Source organism: Typopeltis vanoorti, chromosome 4 (assembly GCF_054136105.1).
Source record: "Typopeltis vanoorti isolate ZY-2024b chromosome 4, IOZ_Tvanoo_1.0, whole genome shotgun sequence".
In the NCBI taxonomy this organism is placed as follows: Eukaryota; Metazoa; Arthropoda; class Arachnida; order Uropygi; family Thelyphonidae; genus Typopeltis; species Typopeltis vanoorti.
Window position 1 is genome coordinate 3,901,647 of NC_143552.1, and position 21,246 is coordinate 3,922,892.

General features: G+C 36.4%; 1 protein-coding gene across 1 annotated transcript in view; it reads right to left on the reverse strand.

Annotated features, from left to right (window-relative positions):
* Nucleotides 1-2,093: 2,093 nt before the first annotated feature.
* The window catches only part of LOC150107080 (mitochondrial sodium/calcium exchanger protein-like), a 77,736-nt gene continuing 58,583 nt past the window's right edge, over nucleotides 2,094-21,246 (reverse strand). Inside the window, exons 9-15 of the mRNA XM_090391612.1 lie at nucleotides 19,906-20,090; nucleotides 16,205-16,337; nucleotides 11,466-11,665; nucleotides 5,791-5,866; nucleotides 5,599-5,679; nucleotides 4,012-4,082; nucleotides 2,094-2,273 (exon numbers count right to left, since the gene is read on the reverse strand). Of these exons, the coding sequence (XP_090247738.1) occupies nucleotides 2,094-2,273; nucleotides 4,012-4,082; nucleotides 5,599-5,679; nucleotides 5,791-5,866; nucleotides 11,466-11,665; nucleotides 16,205-16,337; nucleotides 19,906-20,090 (926 nt within the window). The remainder of the gene's footprint in view (nucleotides 2,274-4,011; nucleotides 4,083-5,598; nucleotides 5,680-5,790; nucleotides 5,867-11,465; nucleotides 11,666-16,204; nucleotides 16,338-19,905; nucleotides 20,091-21,246) is intronic.

Genomic DNA, 21,246 nt, shown 5'->3' on the forward strand with positions numbered 1-21,246 from the left:
AAAAGGAAAAATCACCAAAATGCTCGTGCAAAGCATTCTTCTACTGAAGAATCTTTTTGTTGTTGGATATATGAATTGGTAAAACAACAGTACGGCGATTCGAGATCAGTAGTTTATTTACTTTGATCGCACTGCACCTAATCCTACGACAGGGCTAATACGACAATCAGTTTTGTCTAAGATTGCCAGTTATTTTCGATAATCGTTTCGTTAAAATTTGCCTGCGATCTTTTCCCTTCGATGAGGAAAGACAACACCTCGGTTGTATTTCTTTCCTCTTTACAGTTTAAATCGAGTCGTTCATAGCGCACTCCCGAGGATATCGCGACAGTTACTATTTGGCTGAGTTATCCGTCTTCATACGGAGTTTTCATCCTGCAGTAACACACAAAACCGACCAAAGAATTCGAATTAATTTACAGACATATAATATTGGTCTGTCTCGTGGCCGAAATTGCTTCAGTCATTGTTCATAGAGGAATTTTAGTCTTCGAAAATGATTTGCTGACTAAATTTTGTGTAATTGAAATGAATGTGGTCCAAATGGAATGAAGTTCAGGCAATTTCCATGTACCAATTATCAGAAAATAAATCTACTGCTGTTGGTCAGGTTGCTAAACGTTGTATACACACACACACACACACTGCAAGATTATGAGATTTCCTTCGATACAGATCTCTCTCTCTCTCTCTCTTTGCTGTCAGAAAATACTCACAGCAGGTAGAATAGTCAAGTGCAATCCACTGAAGACCATCCCCTATGGTTCTTGTCTGGATTGTACGCGGCGGAGTATAAAATACATTAAAATGGAATACTCACAGAAAAAAGAACGGAAGATTTTCTTTAAAGAGCGAAAGAAATAAAAGTACAACTGAGTTTGAGCGCGCAGATCGAATGAAGAAGTTGCTGAATTTTTTTTTCTCAAACCGTAAATTAACGAAGACTGTTATCGTCATCGTTAATTTACGGTTTGAGAAAAAAAATTCAGCAACTTCTTCATTCGATCTGCGCGCTCAAACTCAGTTGTACTTTTATACATTCCATTTTAATGTATTTTATACTCTCGTATATGCTCTTTTATACTCTCGCCCACAATCCATTGATGCCGTGGATGGGCTGGTAAATGTAAAAATTATTTTTAAAAAAATAAAAATTATGAAAAAGGTTTTTTTTTAAATTACGCTACTGGCTGTTGAATGTAAATTAGACTGGACACGCTCTGAAAAACAAACATGAGTTTCGAAGTACAAAAAAAGAATTACAAAGCCGCATATTACATTTTACTACTACCGCTGGGAATGCTGTTTAGCAAATATTCAGTAGGATACGAACGATCCTTCAGTAGTCGTCCTTTCTTTCGTCAGAAACGCACACTACGACTACACGAATTTCAAAAAGACTACTGTGGTCGCTTGTTTATTAAATATCGTTTACACCCACACACGCAAAGTCGCAATATCACTGTGAATATGATGTCGGGGAGACGAGCATTAAGGTGATTTTCCTCTTGCTTTGCAAATATCTAAATTAATAAATATTCTATCGCGCGATACATCAACTAGTTACACAGCAGCAAAAATATTTTGCAAAGAATACCTGATCATGTGACTACTATGATGTAGAACATGAATTGCGTTATGTTAGGTAATAAATAAAGCCGTGTCAAGGTGAACTCCTTCGACTGCAACCGAGTGCTTCATTACCGAATGAAGCACTCGGTTAACTGAATGTTTCTTTTTCTGCGTCTGTACAAGTAATTGAAGACAGTTAATCGCCGGAACTGCCGACATAAACACGAGTCCTACATGGAGGACCAAAAAAAAAAAAAAAAAAAAAGGAAGGAAAACTTAGACAAAATGAGAGTTTCTTTTAAAATTTTACAGAAACTTAATTGAACTTTATATTTTAGGCATCGAGTGAGACTTCGAATCATGCAAAGCAGCCGCGTCTCCTTAAAAACAATATTGCAACAGACCAGGAAGAATCTAGCAAAATATTTTTACTGAACTGAGATAAGAAAATTACACTTCTTGTTCTGATTATTATTGCTTAATTTCAACAAACTTCCCACTTTGGGAGTGAACTTCGCCATTCACAAAACTCTCGACTCGGTCAGGACAGCGATGACGAGGAAGATGAGATAAACGCCAATCAGATATACACCGTAGGGTCTCTTCACTTGGAACTTCAGTGCTGTCATGGCAACGACGGTAGAGAGAAGACTGGTCGCAAGTGCCGTGAACAGGACGGTCACCATTCCTGAGTAGTGTAGCTGAAAGAGGAAAAACTTCTTTAATTTCAGTACTTTGCCGTTTAACTTGAAATTTTAAATTGTAGAGGATTTTTGCTATTATAGTCGTCATAACTAATAGGTAAATTTATCCAGTAACCATTAAGAAATCGTCGCATTCCATGATTTTGTTACGCGCTTCCTCAAATCACCAACAAACTTGAAATAATAAGTTTGGTGATACAGAAGACTTTATAGATAACCTTTGTAATATGAAAGATGCGTGCAACGCCGGCAAATGAATCAGTGGTCTGTAGAATTTCCTCCGTAAAACATCACATTATGAAAAGAGCCATAAATGGCTTTGTGATGTAAGTGACCAAAAACAAAAGGGACACGATGCACGAGCAATCAACAACCATGAAGCACAATCAAACCTTTCGGATAGCTTTAAATTCGTGGCTGCTAGTTTCGGGGTTGCAAAGATTATTTCTCGACATGGAAAACCATTCAGTGATGGAAATTACATTAAATAATGACCGTCATAATGTGTTCCTTTTTCTTTATCGTTTCAAAAAACTGATAATTATTCAGCGTGTGAAGATTTCGTAGTGTGTAGAAACGCTGTAAAAATAAAATAATAAACGTAAAAATAGACGTAGTCAGCAAAACATACATCATCTAAGTTATTTTGTCTTAAAGCGAAACAAAGAATAAGATACAGATATCACACCGACAGCTGGGCTAGCCAATATTGCTCGATTTTGATGAAAGGGGCAAAGGAAAGAAAGGATGAGACAAGGGACATCATTTGGTAACTTTCTGCAACCACGCTACAGGGCTTGAGGTGTGTAAAGCAGATAGTAAGTGAGCTATCTAATAAAAGATTCACTTTTCGAAAATAATTTCAGAAACAAACTGATGGTACATCCAGATTGATTGATAGAGAGTCAGGTTTTTTATTATTATTATTACAATCAAGACAAGCCCTATAAACTCAAAGAGCTATCATGTTAATCTAGAAAAGGCTTTTACAAACATCCATGTTAGGTGGGATTTGAACTAACAACTTGTTGGTTGGTGATAGGATATGCTATCCACTCGGCCTAGTTTGTAAATTTATTTACAAAAATTTATTAATTACCATTACCAAAAGTTTTATTTTATTCTTCATGAGGAGCCTGCTTAAAATGAACTTAAAGATATGACGAAAACTTTCACAAAAATAATCAGTTTAAATTTCTGCACGTTCCTTGAACAAAAGACAAAATTCACTGAAGGAGGTGAGTTCGGTGTATGTAATGCTTATATACATGTTTGTTGGCTTAGTTGAGATTCTCAATTTGTAGAGTATTTAAATAAAGTTCAAGCGTTTTGATGAAGTTTTGTTTCGGAAGAATGAGAAATTGTCTTTTTCGAAAATTAACTGATATTTATGGACAGGTTGAGTGATTGTATCGAAATGATTTGAATAGCAAATCACAGGAGTCTAACAAATATAGTATATCAAAGCCAGTTGAAGTTATGTTTAATAACATAAAATAACATGTTTGATTTTATGTATAATAACATAAAATCCTTTCAAAACAAACAAAATATTTAAATATGATTTTGACAATAGCATTTAAATATTTTCCAAATAATAAATAAATAATAAATATAATAAATAAATATTTTCAAAATAATTTCCCAAATAACAAATGCCTTGGAAAACCTAAAATTTAGATGGCAAGAATATTAAATGTAACTTGTACTGTGATATATGTTTTAAATTTCTTACCTTTATTTCTCCTTCGGAAGCTTCCCCTAAAAGTTGTATCATTGATGGAATGCCCACTCCGAGAAGGAGAGATGGAACAAGTTAAGCATATATTAATAAATAATATTTATACACGCATTTTACTTCTCACTGATAGGAGATTTTTATTGGAAATAAACTCCTTAAAATATAACGGTAACTATGGAATAGTGGCTTTTTGTTAACAGCATAATACTTTGCATGTATATTAACAATATGAACAACTATTTCCAGTATAGAAAAAAAAAAGCTGACTTTCAAAATGGAACGTAAATGAAAAGGACAGATCATCGAAATATTGAAAACATGAAGATGTTTCTTGAAAATAGCACCCATTATCGTCTAAAACCAGCACCTAAACAATAGCGAAGGCGTATTAAGAAGATGATCATGTTTGAAATGTGGTGTGGCTGTTTCGAGATTATACTAGAAAGGAACACAGACAAAAATATTTCAACATTCATGCATTCCTTCCTATATTCATACATGCCTTTCTACATCCATTCATACCGTACATTCGCACATGTCTTCCTACATTCGAACAAGTAATTAAAATTAAACCATGAAAGAAATTATGAAGGAAATTATCAATGATATTGAGTCACACCAAGTATGTTTAGGCCAGCTCCCCTATTATGAAACTGGTTAAAAATAAATTGAAGAAAATCGTGTGTTTTTTTTTGTGTTTTTTTTTCATATGAGAACAAAAGGCGCCTCAGATCCTTCATGCCGGTAATTTTAATTGAGGATATTTTAAATTTTAAAATTTAAATTTTAAAGGATATTTGCTTAATCCATTGTTGCTATGGCCAGATAAAATGAAACAAAGTTCCAAAATTTTGAACATAAGGGATGAATATTCTGAATTTAATTCATTTCCTTGGATTATGTTTCGGGAATAATTGATTAGATCTTTAATTTTTTTTTTTTCGTTTAGATGTACTGTTTTGACTGCGTTTTCGAATAAACGGACTAATAAAGTCAATAACTTCCTGAGATTTATTAACCATTTACTGTATTCATCAGTATTCATCTGAAACTGGCATCACTTTTAAAGGATACGTCACATTCTATTCTCATCGCAAAAGCAACATTTTGTGCTACGATTTTTATAAGATCAGTAGAGAATGCTTCGTTCATTTTCTGCAAGAAATATATTTTGAAAAAAAACAAACAAACAGGTTCTTTATATTATAATAGACGGAAATAGTAATTGAAGTTACCATTTTCAGTCATGATGTTTAAAATAGCCTGATGAGAATTTTAATACACCAATGGATTAAAATTCTCATTTGCGTACTGAAAAAATGCAACGAAATTATATATAAATTATAAATAATAAAACTCTAAGAAAATTAAATGGGGTGGGTCATTACAAAGTTCCTTTTAACAAAGCTCAGAAAAACCCATGAAACCCGCTGACTCTCATGCGTCATCTCTCTCTCTCTCTCTCTCGTGTGTATGTGTGTGTGTGCGCGCGCGCGCGCATAAGAAAACACACTGTGTTCCTTTAAAAGTGATTTTAAAGTGTTTGCCAACTGGTGTAGCATTAAGCATCAAAAAGGATACTCAGGAATGGAGATCCGAAACAGGCTGCTATTCCCATTCTTGGAAACCCCTTCCTTGCCACGGCCAAATTAGAAAGGAAATCTGAATTAAGAGAAGACAAAAGACCAATTATGTGAAAAGGGGATAATCTTCAAAACTTAAATGTGCAGGAAGTATTAAAAAATATCTTTCTTGTGCAAGTTATTGACTTACCTAGTAGACAGTTTCCCCAGGCAAGGATGGTTAACCCGATGATGGTGTCACTGAGATTGAAGACAATTCCTACGGCCTGGAAAACATAAAATCTTATTAATATGCGCTTTCTCTCTCTCGGAATTTCCTAGTATAATTCCACAAGAAAGTAGTGTCTAAATGTTAGCTAAAGAATAAACTAACGTGTAAAACTTAAAACTATGACAGATGACCCTAAAGTAAACTGTATTTAGCAGGATTTTTTTGTTTCTTAAACATTTACAACATCTCAGCAGCAAATGTAATACATATATCTACTTCAGATATGACGCAATAGAGGCTAATGCAGGTCTGCGTCAATGCAAACAGCATTTCCCAAATCGCTTAAAGATAACTCCTCTTCCCTGTGAAATTCAATGGCTAACGCTGTTCGAAAACGACGATGATTTATTCCAAGAGGCGCTAAATTTTCTCATAAGAATAGAACACCGAGTTTTCAGTGCGGTATCGAGTATCGTCTTTGATAAGTGCTGGTTTTCATAGCAGGTGAAAAGGTTTCATTCCCGGCAGGGAAATCGGAGTTTACTCTGATGAAAAAAAAAAAAAAAAAAAAAAGATAAATGTGTGTCAGCAAACATGAACACTTAGAGACGCGACGTACTCGACCCTGGCCTTGATTGTCTGGGAGTATAAAGAAGCTCTAATATCTCCCCGAGAATTTGACTTTATTGTCTTAGTTGCATCGCCTATTCCAACCATTCCCATTAACAGGCGTGTTGTGTGTTAGTTGCGCATGCTCTCAGTTCGAGTTTTTATTTTGAAAGAAATCTTCTGTCAATTCGGTAATAAAAATGTTTCTTTGACCCTAAAGAGCGGAAAAATTATTTTCAGATTTTATTCTTTTATTGATTTTCCCAAGTCGAACTTTATTTAAGCAGGGTCCAGGATGCCCAAATGGATGCCCATTGCGCATAGACACGGGTTTTCAGGCGCCCACGGCACTAATCGCATTTAATCTATCATTTTGACGATTCGACAATACATGGAAATTATGATGATTGTGTGAACTTAAAATAGTCTGATGCTTTTTTTTTAGAAAATGTATTTTCTCTCACTCCGCATGGAAGAAAACTTCTGCATCAATCCAATTCCGTCACTGTTGAGAGGATTGGTGCAGTTTATTGCAGCAGTGCACAAAAATATGCCTTTCCGACTCTTCTTACAAATATGAATGCGCTGGAGGTTTTGTTGAATTTTGTGCCACTGGGAAACTCAAATGTCACACTCAACCTTTATGCAATGGAAGTCCGCTCGGTGAAGCAGTGCCTAATGTTCGTGTGAAGCAGTGCTCTGTAATATATAAATTTTTAAATAGTTGACTTATTTGAAATGTTTCATATTAAGCCTAAAATGTAGCCTTTCGCGCTCTCTACTAGTTGATGTAATTCGTAGCTCTGTGAATGTAAACAGTGTGAATGTAAAGCAGCGTGAGAAAATTGCCTACTCAATTTGCTGTCCGTCAACGGCCTCCACTGACTAGTATACAAAGGAGTGGATTACCTTTAGCACTAAAATTAATGGCCGTCCGTTGCAAAGACATGTATTGACATTATATCTATTATGTAAAATGTGCATATAAATACAAAATCAGTTATAATTTTTACTGTGCTGTCTCAGTGAAAGCCAGTTTACAAAACTGTAAATGCACTTCGTGCAAGTTTGACGAACATCAAAATCCTACTCAGCTGGCAAAGAATTTGAAAAAATTCTTTGCCAGCAAAGGACGCCATTCGAGAACGCCCTCTGGCAACTTCTCCCGGGGATAATAACCAATGCAGTACAGAGATAAGCATATACGAGTATACTTAAAATCTACTAATGCAATTCATGTGGAGTCATTAGGCTCTATATAAATATATCATACTCCTGAAGAAATTTCACGCGCAAACTTTGTTTGCTTACACTTGGATTAAAGAAGAATTGAAAATACCAAGAATTTTTTGGTATTTTCGATTTAATTTATAACCAAGTGTAAAAACTTCCTGCGAGCAATATCTGTATTGCAGATTTAATAGGCATAATGAAGAAACTTAGAAAAAGGACGTCACCAACTTAAGACGTTCAGCAGAATAGGTATTCTGCACACTGCTTGGAAAGAAGTCAACGAACAATCTACAATGAGTAGCGAGTTGCGTGTTTGTAGCCGGTATTAGTAAGTAATTTATTAAAACACTAAGTAGTACAAATGAAAACATGACAACAGATACAGAAACTATTTAGAACAAATACAACTGATAACTAATATATTAGTAAAAAGTACATAAACTGAAGGAATATGATGCTCCCAAGTCAATGCAACTGTGTCGGAGTGAAATGGCAGAGAGAAGGGAACTGAAGGAGCTTGAAAGAGGTGTTGTGATACGATGCCATTTACAGGCTAACTGTTCAGCAAATTTTTGACAAATTGGGCCATCCTAAGTCAAAATCAATGATACCATACTGAGATGGAAGTGCAGGCAGCCAACTGCAAGCGCTATCCGCAGTAGACGACCCACCACACTCGCCAATCGTGAGCGTATGGTGACACGAAGGACAATATCGAAAAACCGCCATGTTCGTCCGACATGTTGAATGTGGAGTTCGGAGTATCGACTGAAACCTGCACAAAAAAATTCAGAACCGTGGATCGCAACATGCATTTCCATGGTAGGACCGCAATATACAAACCCCATATTACCCGAACCAAAATGCAGCGTCGTCTTAAGGGGTGCAAAAAGGTTGGGACGTGGAAAGCCGTGTTATGGAGCGACGAATCAAGCTACACCCTCTAACGAGCAGATGGACGGGTGTGGTTGTGGCGGATGCCAGGTCAATATGGTATCATTGATCAGAACCCAGATCTTAACCGTACTGAAATCTGGGTCGGGTGAAAACTAGAGCGTCGGGTGAGTCAAAAGGACTTCCGGCCCACAACAGTGCAGGACCTCATTAAATCCCTACAGGGAGAATGGTCTAATTTCACATTGATCTCTATCGTAAGTTTTTGGAAAGTATGCACTGTACGATGGCTGCAGCCATCGTAGCGAAAGGAGGTCCTCCGTCTTATTAAGGTGGGCGCACTTTCATCTCAGTATGGTATCACTAATTGTTGACCTTGGATGGCTTTGTTAACAATTCTCCCAACAGATATACCTGCAACATGGCATTCTATTAGAACGCCTCTTTCAAACTCCATCAGTTCCCTTCTTACAGCCATTTCACCCGAACACAGTTGCACTGTCTTGGGAGCATTTAATTTATTCCGGTAACAAATACGTTATGAAGCACCTTGCGCATGAGAGTAGAGCATCAGTTAACTTCTTTTCAAGCAGTGTATATATAATGGGCGTCTATAGGGCACACTGTTATAGAGTCCAACTTTTGTGAGAATTGGAGGGTATTGTAGAAGAGATCAAAACTTGACAACGTTCTCATAATTAGGAATATGATTATCGACTTGATGAAGAATAGCAGCGACTGTCACAATTATATATATTTACTGGCTAACAATACATTAATATTCCCACAAGAAAATTCAATGGTAGTACGCCGTCCTTGTAACTTGCGTTTGCTAGAACTTTAGCTAGAAACAAAATTCAAATAGCTCTACGTCAGTCTCCAGGGCTTTCCAGTCCGTATTAAATTACTATTACAGCTGAAAACATAATGGAGGTGACACGAATAATAATAAATAATCTTTTATCCAATAGCTCACCACAGATTACTGAAACACAACTTGAGCACTGTCTCTTGAGAAGAGATAACAACGGAAACAAATATTCATTGTTCGTATCATAAATTTATAGTGACTGGTATCATAAATTGATATACTAAACAGTAAAATAGAAGACTCAGTTATAATAATAGACGAAATGAAAGAAAGTAAATCGTGGATTACACAAGAGATCAGACACTGCATAATAATTAGAGATAAACTGAATAAAAAAAAATTAAATATCCACACAATCAATATTATGAGCACAGTTTCAGTTACTGTAGCTATTTATAAATTAATCACTGTAAATTAAGAGAAATGAAAACGTAGTACTACAGAAACGAATCCCTAAAATGCTAAAGTGATGCCAGAAAACTACGTGAAAATATCAAAGAGAATAGTGTAAACGCAGACAGAAGATTAGCTGAAGAATTCAATAATCACTTTGTTGCAGTCAGTGAACGCATTCTAAGCAATGTTAAACCCATTCTTGTGAATTGCACTGCGAAAAGAATTGATCACTCGATATATTTTTCCCCACCTGGGAAAACGAAATCAAGTGTTATAGCTAGCAAACAACTAAAACTTCAGGATACGATGGCATTAACACTAGCTTTGTAAAAGAATGTACTATGGAATGTATTGTGGAACCCTTAATGCACATTTTTAATGTATCACTGAAAAGTTAACACGCACGTTTACATCGAATTTTAAGAAGGCCGTAGTTGTACCGATTTACAAAAAACAAACAAAAATAACTTGAAAAATTACAAACCGATTTCCCTTCTACCGGTCTTTCGAAAATATTACATAAATTAGTAAAAATTACTCATGCAATTTTGTGGCCAAAAAAGCTTTGGATAATGTATTAAATTTTAATTTAAAAATTTTAATTAAAATTTTTTTTAAATAAAAATTTGAATTTGAAAATTTTAATTATAAAAAAAAATAAAAGCGATAGGAATACGAGAAACAGCCCTATATTGGTTCAAACATTACTAAACAGCTAAATTAAATTCTAAAAAATAAACAATAATTACAGCAGTTTAAAACGTATATTTCGCTGTACCACAATAATCTGGGCCAATTTTATTTAGTATTTATATCGATGACTTCTTAAATCTTGAACTAAACATGAAAACTGCATCATTCGCTTTCACGGATGATACGGTGCCAATTTTCTCTTCGGACACATCCAAACAAATGCAAATCATAATGAATGCCGTTCTTTTAAAAGCAAGAAATTGGATCCAGTCAAGTAACTTAGTTTGAATGTCTCAAAAACTAAATATGAACTTCCGAAATACAGCTAATATTTCGCAAATTGTGACTGTAGGAAAATAGAAAAGTTAATGTAATAACTTATTTGTGATTAAAAATTGATAGTAATTTAAGTTTGGAAACCGCACGCACATCGCCGATGTCGCAAAAAAAAAGTGAGGATTAAACAGACTTTACTGTTTTAATAGATTCTTAAATTTAAAAATGTCAAATCCGTTATATTCTGCATGGATTCAAAGCACACTACAATATGGTATTTTAAGTTGGCGGGGGGGGGAGGGATCTATCGCACTACGCTAAAACTTTCGACTCAGAATAAAGCAATTTAAAACTTAACTAGAAACAAATACAAGGACAGTGCAATGTGCAACAAATACGAGTACGCCATATTAAACATTAAATATTTATACCTTTATATATTACTGCTATTCATAAAAACAATAACGAATATGTAAATATCCAACAAGTGATGTTTGCTTACATAACGGTCTGTAATTATATGCATAGCGTAACCTAGTCGAGCTATTGCTCTTACGTTACACATTTGATTATCCAAAATTGTGTATTACGATATGAAGTTTTGAATAAATTTTTTAGAAGAATTTTTTTTAAAAAAAAGGGAAATAATGGAAGTCATAATTTCAACAGCAATGAGATTCACCTGCAGCAGTACAACAATCTCGTTGGCAATGATGTAGATCCACGTAACTGCAACAGCAAATCCCAAGTAAGAGAAAAGGAAATGATATCTTGGCGGATTCTCGTCTGAAGAGGTAAGATAGACTGCAGCTGCGGCGCAGAGACACACTCCGGTGACCACTACGATTAAGGGAACCCTGGCTCCAATCAGCAGAAAGGGATCTGGAAAAGAAAAAAAAAACGCTTAAATTTCGTAACGAGCTCCGATTCTTCTCGATCTTTGTGAAACTGCTGGGAGACATTTTTCATATGACACCGTCGAAATGTTATAGACTTGTAGTACATTAGTACCGTGAGTGAAATAAGATTCCTTTTTTTAAAAAAAAATTGTGTGTACATAATCTGGAAAAGACGTTCATAGAACATGAAACTTCTTTAAGACTCCAATAAAGCAGGGAGCGAGATGTTCTTACACGGGCTCTAAAATCATTCTCCACCTAAGACAGTCTTAAACATTCATGCTCAGTGGGAATCTGATTTGAACTCGCTTTCGAACTCTCCAAACTGATGGTTGCAAAGCGAGTGTGTTATCCAATCTGCCAACTAGTCCGTCCAACAATTTATAGTGTTAGCTTCACATCTGCCATCAGATGTGAAGCTAACTCTTTGTGAAGAACATTCTTCACAAAGTGTTAACATTCTGTAAAGAAGTATTCTCATAGAATATCTTCCATAATCATACTTGAGTCCTTCGGGCCTAGAAAAGTGCTAAATGGAATGAGCTGCACAATTGCCTTTCTTTGTTTCTCTGTTGCTTCTCTCTCTCTCTCTCTCTGGTTAACTTCCTTCCCTACTATACCCACAGAATGCATTTAGGGGGGGGGGGGATTCTTCGAAGCAAGAGTAACTTCATCTCTAATTCTCCCATGAACTCTTTATTTAAATACTTGATTCTGCTGACGAGGAGGAAAGGCTAGAAAAAAAGATAATAAAAAAATTAGCATCTGGTAACGCTGAAAACTAAATCTCCAAATCAGTTCTTATACTGAAGAAGCCAAATTTCGACAAAAAATCTTCGATGGAAAAGAGTCCATGAAGGATACAATCAGACAGATTTCATAAAGATCTGTTATAATAATCATAATTCCGCTAATAACACAAATACTTTCCAAATACAAATATGCACAAGCAAACAAAACAAAGCGACGGGGAGGCACGCTGTTTGAAACATGTGTTCTCAACACGAAGGGTCCAGTAAACTGCATGTCTTTTTGAAAGGGTATCGCTTGGTAGCACAGCACTTCAGAGATCGATTAAGAAGGTCGAGAAACAAAACTGATACACACACTTATCAGGTGGAAGTTCTGCGGATATACATGCAAATTCAAATCAAGTCCAAAGGAAACTTGTAAAGAGGGGGGGGGGGGAATACGATTACCTAATTTTTTTTCACTCTGCATCCATAAGGAATTATAATTCCTTAATGCTTCAATGGAGGCGTCTTTGTGTTGGAGCCGACTTAGACGAGAAACTATCGGAAATGAGCGATTATTTAACGAAAAATGACTTCAGTCGCTCATATAGGGCGGTGTCCTGTCTGAACTGTACCCAAACATGCCCCTTAGACCATAAACTGGTCTCTAGAATACAGTATAGCACTACGTCATATGAACATCCAAAATCGTGCTTACCACAGCATGAAGATCGGAGGAAATAAATACAATTGCAGGTCTAAAATGATAAAACCCAAACTGAAATCAAGCAATATGTGGAGAGGATACAGAATGGGAAGTGAGGATGGAGAGGTGGCAAAAAGTCTATTAATTCTGTATGAAATATACAGAAGTTTTGCGTAAGATTAACCTGCACGAATGTAACGTCTGTTTTTCACGCCAGATCGTCCAAGGACAATCCACCTAAGGACATTCAACAGCAGCAGATTATGAGTGCTGCTGTTGAATGTCCTTAGGTGGATAATCAATTTCATTACCTGACGGTGAAACCATCACCCTGCTGGGTAGAGAGAGAGAAAAGGTTGCAGTGGATTGGGGGGCGGGGGTAGTTCCACGCTTAGTCTCTAGAGCAGGGGTTTCCGGAATATCTACTGCTTAGCATAATCGAATAATAATACAAGTTTGCAACCGTTCGCGGGTTTGTGAGTGGTATTATAAAAAGAGACGTAATAAATGAGGCGTCCAAAGCCACTTCAGGTATAAGTGTTGAATAAAAGTCCGATAAGGCTTCAGCTATTCAAAGAATGAATGTCCATTATTCTTTCTTAGCCAAATACGTCTTCTTACAAGAAGAAGAAGAATCCATCATGATTTAAATAGCGCAAACCCCAGGCAACCCCAATGCTGGAGCTCGTGTTCTAATAGTTTTCTGGCCAATTTCAAAACTTTTAAACTTTTCAACTTCTGTTTGATTATGACACAAAAGCATTCCAGGAAACAATGTTAAAAAAATGTCCTTTCTTCGAAAGATTTTTTATTTATTTCAAATGAAATACAAAAATACTGCCCATTCCTTTGGTGAATTCCTGTGATTCATCTTTCTTTCAAAGTAATCTCGACTTTTATTTAATTAAGAAACCGATGACATGTTGACACGGGAAGAGTTGGAAATTGTATTACAAACACCCCCGCCCCCTTACTTTAAAGCAGTTACTCAGGCAAATTAAACAAATAACTTAGCAGAATTTCTTAGTAACTTGAATCGCATTCGGCACCATTATCCGATGAGATTTGGATTTTACGGACGGAACAAGGGAAGCGTCGGATCGATTTCTATCCTCCATTTGCTTGCCATACAGATAACGAAAGATGAGAGGTCAGTTTGAAATAACGTACAAATTACGAAAGATAAACTAATTCTCCAATTTAAAACTAGCGTGAATATCGCCCATCGTCTGCAAAATTTATAATAACAGTTGAGGACCTTTCACAGACATTGTGTTCATTTTATGCAGCAAAACATTCAACTGCATGAAAGATCTGCTGCATAATCTGAAATCATTTCGTTTCGCCAAGTTCATATCGGACAGAAACGCTTCTCAAAATAAAAAAAAGTTTCTGCAGTGGGAAATACATAAACACTCAGTACTGGACAGTACAGTAAAAGGGGAAAATTCAATATTTCGAACTTAATACAACTGAAGAGGAACTCACGCCAGACAAACTCTTTAAAGAAAGTCCAAAGGGATGACCAGGAAAACGATCTAGGAGAAGAAGGTATGAAGGAAGACTTAGAGATACACACCTCAACATTAAGATACAGAACAACGTGTAAGTGGATTTTCAAGGTCCACAACAGAACTGGGCCGAGACCGAAACAAGCTATCAGGGGAGAGAGAGAGCCCTGAAGAACATTCCGCAGTCCGTTTTTCAGTATTTTAAGTCCCAAGGAGCACTTTGTTGGGAAGATAAGCTGCTAAGCTTTCCTACATTGCAGTGTTTCGGGGCTAAAGTTCGACCTACTGTAACTTCTGGTCTAAGTTTAATACTATCGATTCATCATGTTTAGTGAATAAGACAGATCAAACCTAATTAGATGGCTTAAATCAAATGAAATACAAATGTAATGGAAACACTAGAACACCTTACGAATAGCGAAAAAGGTCAAAAAAAGTAGATTTTTTTTTTTTAATTTTTTGTTCTCAGACACTTCCCCAGATCACATCATCCACTAATTTCAAGAATTCGAATGCAGTTGCTTCATTGCATAAGACCTCCTGAATATTCCTTCTAATAAAACTAACATGAATGAGGATTAGCTGTTCACGGCAGTAAAAACAAGCATTACGTCTGTACGCCTTTTGTCGTTTCAACACTAAGTTTCGATCAAATCTGGTCTATTGTTATTTCTTGCATTGTTCATGTTAGCTTGAGAACTTCAACGCAGTCGAACTCGACCGATTGTGGTGGGGGAGGAATCGTTCTTCGCGTGGCCTCGCTCAACAATTGACCACATTTCAACATTTTTACCAAGTTAGCTTTTCTGACAATTTCATCATAATTTAATCAAAATGGGAGGACAGGACTGTAAAGCAGAGAGAAAAGGGGAAAAAATTTGCGGACACACCGTTGCAGATCTCATGTTTCAATCGATTAAATCAATTTTTTTTATTCTTTTACCTAAACTAAAAATGTCAAATTAGATTTGCTCGAAAGTGAGCCAAGTACTGAGAAAGTAAGAGATTGGCGGCAATTTAAATGCGGCTGCCTTTAAATGACGACACTGCCTTTTTGCTGAAATTCGAGCACTACCGTAACAGCAATAACGCCAGCAATTATTAAAATTTAAGCAAAGTAGGAGATTTAAAATTACAGATAATCCCCCCCCCCTTATCCACACACACGTCGTCTGAATTTGACTAACTTTTTATATATTATGAAAATAAAATATACGTAAACACAGTGGAACTGTAATCAACTTAAAACGAAATATTTGTATAATTAATTCTAGTCAAATATGTTTCCACTTTGTTCAAGCCAAAAGATTCACGGTCATCTCTACATCGAATATTACAGTTGAGATGCACGTGAGATGGTAGATATGGAAGATATTCATGGAAGAATAAATGTACTATCAGATTTTTGGGGATTAGCTAAAGGAATGTAAAAAAAGCACCTCCCAGTATTAAAAATTGTTCGCTATCAAGAATGAACTGCAAATTGCACACCAGTTCTGGAAATATTTTAAAAAAATGTTATTTTTCTTTGAAATATTCTCCATGTCTACTGAAGAAAGTGAAATACTTACTACCGCTAACAGCAGTCAAGAACATTGGACCAGTGACACAATGGATGGTATTCAGCAACCGACACCAGTTGCGCTTCTCGCTGCGGAAATCAACCACTGGAGTTGTGATAATTAGCAAGAAAGTCACAGGACTCTGAAAAAAAAAATAAATAAATAATAATGTTTTTTTTTTTAAAAAATCACACATGAGTGATAGGGTTTCCTTCCACATACCCTGCAAACTGGCAAAGAATACCAAAATTAACAAACCCGGCAGACTGGGATTAAATAACGAATCCTGCTGTTCGATCAGATCTGATCTTCAACACATGCACGGTATAGTGTCGTGTTTTAAACGTAAAGATATTTAAATAGCTTGACATGATATTTGCTTTACCAAATGATACTATTGTTAGTTTAGTTAATAGAAAGTGAAATAATCGACAGACATCAGGTGAAATTTGTCTCCATTCCTCCATCACAGCAACACTGAGTTCGGCGACATATAGAGAACGTGCTGCTCTGTACCTCAATCGCCGCTCTAGTTCTTCCAACAAGTGTTCGGTGGGGTTGTGAGGTCAGGACTCTGCGCAGGCCAGGGCAGTCGTTTAAAACCCATCTCTTCATACCATTCCATAACAGCTGCAGCTTTGTGGAATGGGACATTGTCGTCTTGATAGTAACATGGGTTCGTTCCATAAAAACTCCTCAGTGTAGGCAGCACATAATTATCCAGCATATCAAGGCACTGAGGTGTATTCATGGAACCATGGACAACGACCAGTGATCCCACTCCAAACCAGCTAAATGCACTCCACACGATTACTCCACCACCAAACTTTACTGTGGTAACAAGCGTTTGTCAGGCTGCCTCTACACCCACCCACCCACCCACACACACACTCTCATCAGACTAGAAATAGATGAATTTTGATTCATCGCTCCAGAGTACCGTTTTCCAGTGGTCAAATGTCCAGGTTACATGCTCTTTGCACCAGGCCAGACGAGCCGCGTTGTTGCGATGTTTGACTTGTGTGTTCTTCCGTGGAAACCCAGTAAATGGAGTTATTTTCGTAAACTATCAGTGCTCATCATGGTGTTCCTGGCACTCCTAAACTCATCACGGATGGTCTGTGCCAATTTTAGCCAGTTTTTGCATGCCACACATTTTTCATCACCCTCTTGTCCCTGTCAATCATTTTCGGCGCCCCCCCCTGGTTGTTTTACTGCACTAGTGATACAATAACGTGTCCATTTGTTGATCACATCGCCCATCGTTGATTTTGAATGCTCTAGTTGACAATTTCACATATGTACATGCAAAAATGTGACAGCCCACGATGACATCTCTCTCAAAGTCACTGAGTTCACGTCGTGTTCAAATACCACTCATGTTCAGCTGCTACGATGAAATATTGCTTCCTATTATCTGCAAACCGGATTTTATGTTAACAAACCTGGAGTGTTCCATAACTTCAAATAACAGAGGTGTCTGGCCAATTATTGGTAGATAGTGTATATTAGTATAGCACACAGAGGTGAAATCGAAATGTTCAGATTTGGTTTTAAGTTTGTTCGGATTGACTAAACTTAAACACTGAGGAGTTTTGCAGAACTATTTTTAGTTCTCTGGTTCAGAGGTAAGGTGTTCACAAGACCCATCAGACAGCGTCTGATATCTTAGAGTCAGATACATCGTGTACTATAGCTTCAAAGAAACCTCACTTCTTGCTGAGGTTTGTATTTAGGCTTTGGTACAATTCCAGTAGATTATTTCGTGGCTTGTCGGCTGAGCCAAGCTCAGCCTACACGTTAAGGAGGTAAAGGTTTAGACGGTTCGCTATACATTTTTGTACACATACACACACACAGGTTTTTGTACGGGATTTTCACAGAAAGGAATAGCGTAGCGGTGTCTAACTGGACAGAGTTGTGGCTAGGGTTGCATCTTTTAACAAATGCGATTAACATGTCTTGTCTAGTTCATGTATTCGTCTCTGTACAGAGGCCTCGATGTCTGTGTTGAGTAAGTTTCTTTATGGCATATATTATATGATTGCTCGGGAGGTACACTTTGATTCTGTCTATTGTGAAACTGATTAATTAATAGTCAGATACATCGTGTACTATAGATTTGTGTGCTCTGAGGAAAGATGAGGTTTTATACATTATATTTACAAGTTTTATACATTAAAACTTGCTACTTCATACTTGGAGTAGTGTGGATAAAGTGGTTCAGAGCACTGTCACTAGCACACTGGAACAGTGATTCCTTGGTGTAAATGCCCTTACTACTGTTGGTGTATGCAGTACATTGCTGCATGTGTACTTGGTCTATGTTCTATCCAGTAGGAAGGCTATAAACCGGCTATATAGTTGTTTTTAAACATTCTCTCGAGGTTCCGAATGCTTTCCTCCGATCTAGAGGTAGGTGATATTCTTCTCTGAGAAACCATACTGTCTGTTAAATATGACGTTGTACTTCTCTGTGTGCGTGTCGTCATATTATTATGACGACATACTCGCACACAGAAAAGCTTTTATCAGTTTTTCCATTATAGAAGATTGTTAGAATTTTTTAAGATATTCTAGTAGCGAAATTTGATTCGTAATGTGGCGTAGAATGATTTTTATTTGGTTAAATTACTTTATGATGCTTTTAGCTCTTGTCTTCTCAATGTATTCTGTTGCACATCGCAATTCTTCCGATGAAATATCTGGGAAACACTTATGGGTCCATACGTGACACCTCCAGGGAGTCCAAAGACTCATCGAGGGAGGGTACCAACTCTTCAACTCTCCATCTACACCACTCAATCCACCAACCACAACTAAACCACAACAACCACCAGCCCTAGTATTTTTACAGACACTCATATATATATATATATATATATATATATTTCGATGATGCAGTTTATTCTAGATGATAACATTGATACACATTTGTTTTTTCATTGGGTATGTTAACAATATTCTTATCTGTAAATTGCGTTTGGCTGATTTTCCTATATGGGATTAAAAACTCGAATTATCTGAAGAAAAAACCTGCTATGAGATCGGTTAACTTACTTCAAACTCATTCACTTTAAAGGAAGTTATCTTTGTTAGTCTTCAAATTATGCAGCTTCTGTTTGATGACAGTTGAGAATACAAATCAACCTCCTTTGAATTGCCTGCAGGGAAATCCTTTAATCAGTACTTCTTCGGTAATTACAAAGAAGAAAACTGTCGAGAATTGAAATTTAAAATGCCGGATGACGGTAAAGGAACAATTTTGTACACCTTATCTTGGTATTTCGTTATTCCGATAAGCTATCAAGAACTTGACAAAACTTAAAACTTTTTATTCTTGTTCCATCCCAGAACCATTAATAAATTCGGAATCACACGCATGTTTTTTTTTATTTATTTATTTGCATTCTTTCTTGGAATTTACTACGGCGTTGTGTGTCTGCGCTAGAAAATAAGGGAACTATAAACAATTTAAATAATGAAAATTTTTGAAATGCATTTTCATAATGAGCGAAAGCCTCTCCTCTCAAAGTAGGTGGCAAAGAAAAGGAGCTCATTTGTTTATATCGACAGAAAAATAAATAAATAAAATAAAATGTCCGTTGTAATTACTGGGTAAATGATACGACTAAATATTGTTTGAGAAATAATTCTGTGCAAACTTTAAAAAAAACTAATAATTTTTTTAAAAATATCTCGCAACTAACCTTACAGATGTCCAAGACATTTTCCCACCATTTCTGGTTCTTCCATTCTTTGACGTCCACTGGAGACAATCTGTAGAGAAATTCCATGCAAGTCAGCATTTCTTCCTTCTCGCACTCATCTTTCTTTTGCTTCAAGCATTCACTCTTCGTCTGATAAGAAGTGTCCATTAAGACACTCACGCTGTCTGCAGAGCAAACATACTTTCACAAATGCTGTACACAAGATATGGTAAATTCTGCACAACTACATACTTTATATAATAGACTGTGGTATTTATAATTTGATATATAATATAAAAATTAACTTTTCTGGGCGTTTTTTTTTTTACTGCAACAAGTAATATTACAAAAGGAAAAAATCGATCCGAAGAGGGATTCATAATGAATCTTTCGCTCTGGAAGTATTGCAATAATCTCTACAGTGAACATAGCCTTCCTGTGGCGTGAGATTGTGCTTCAATGATATTGAGCTATGCTGGTAATGGTGTAGCTACCAAAAGCACCACCCAAATCGGACGGATCTCAACTAAAGAGCCAGAATCAGGATGCTCTACCCCATCTGGATCATTCGGCACCCTGGTTAGAAAGAACTAGTTCAGATGTTGGGATCTAGAGCATCTGGTGAGTGAATTAGAGAACAAAGCTCTCCTTGCTGAACATTCAGAGCAGGACGCTGAAAATCATTGGAAAAAAGCAAAAGAAAAACAGAATGGACTATAGAAGGAAAGTAGACAAAATTTGAACTGTAGAAGGCAACCCAGACGTTATGAAATGCTATTACGAATCAACAGCAGAAAAACGGGGTTTTAGTAAACCAGTGCAGATGATTTAGAGAATATCAGAAAAAATCTGAATAACAGAAGAGACATCCAAGAAAATAATTTTTATTTTTATTGGACTTCAGTCAGAACTACGTAACAAATCATCAGGAAGCAGCTGCATGTAGGCTAGAAATTCAAGTCAACTCAATGATCATCAGCTTGATGATCAAACATACCTCATACTTTGACAGAAATGCAGGGTCAGGCCATATTGGAAACCTTTTATTGGAAACCAATGATAGACAAATGCTACCAACATTAAAAATAAATGTCCGTTAAAATAGTCTATTAGACACAGAAGTAGTAAAAGAAACGATTCTAACTAAAATTTTAAAGGAAACAATTGTACAGCGCGGCCTATATCACTGCAATGAAGCTTGGTTGCAAATCGCAATATAAGAAGCAAAAACAAGCTGCACAACCGAAATTCCGGTTGAAATGAAAAGTCAAAAACTGCATGCTCTTCGTGCTGATCTAGCAAGTTAAACAATCTGAAAAAAGACAGATGAAAATAATATAA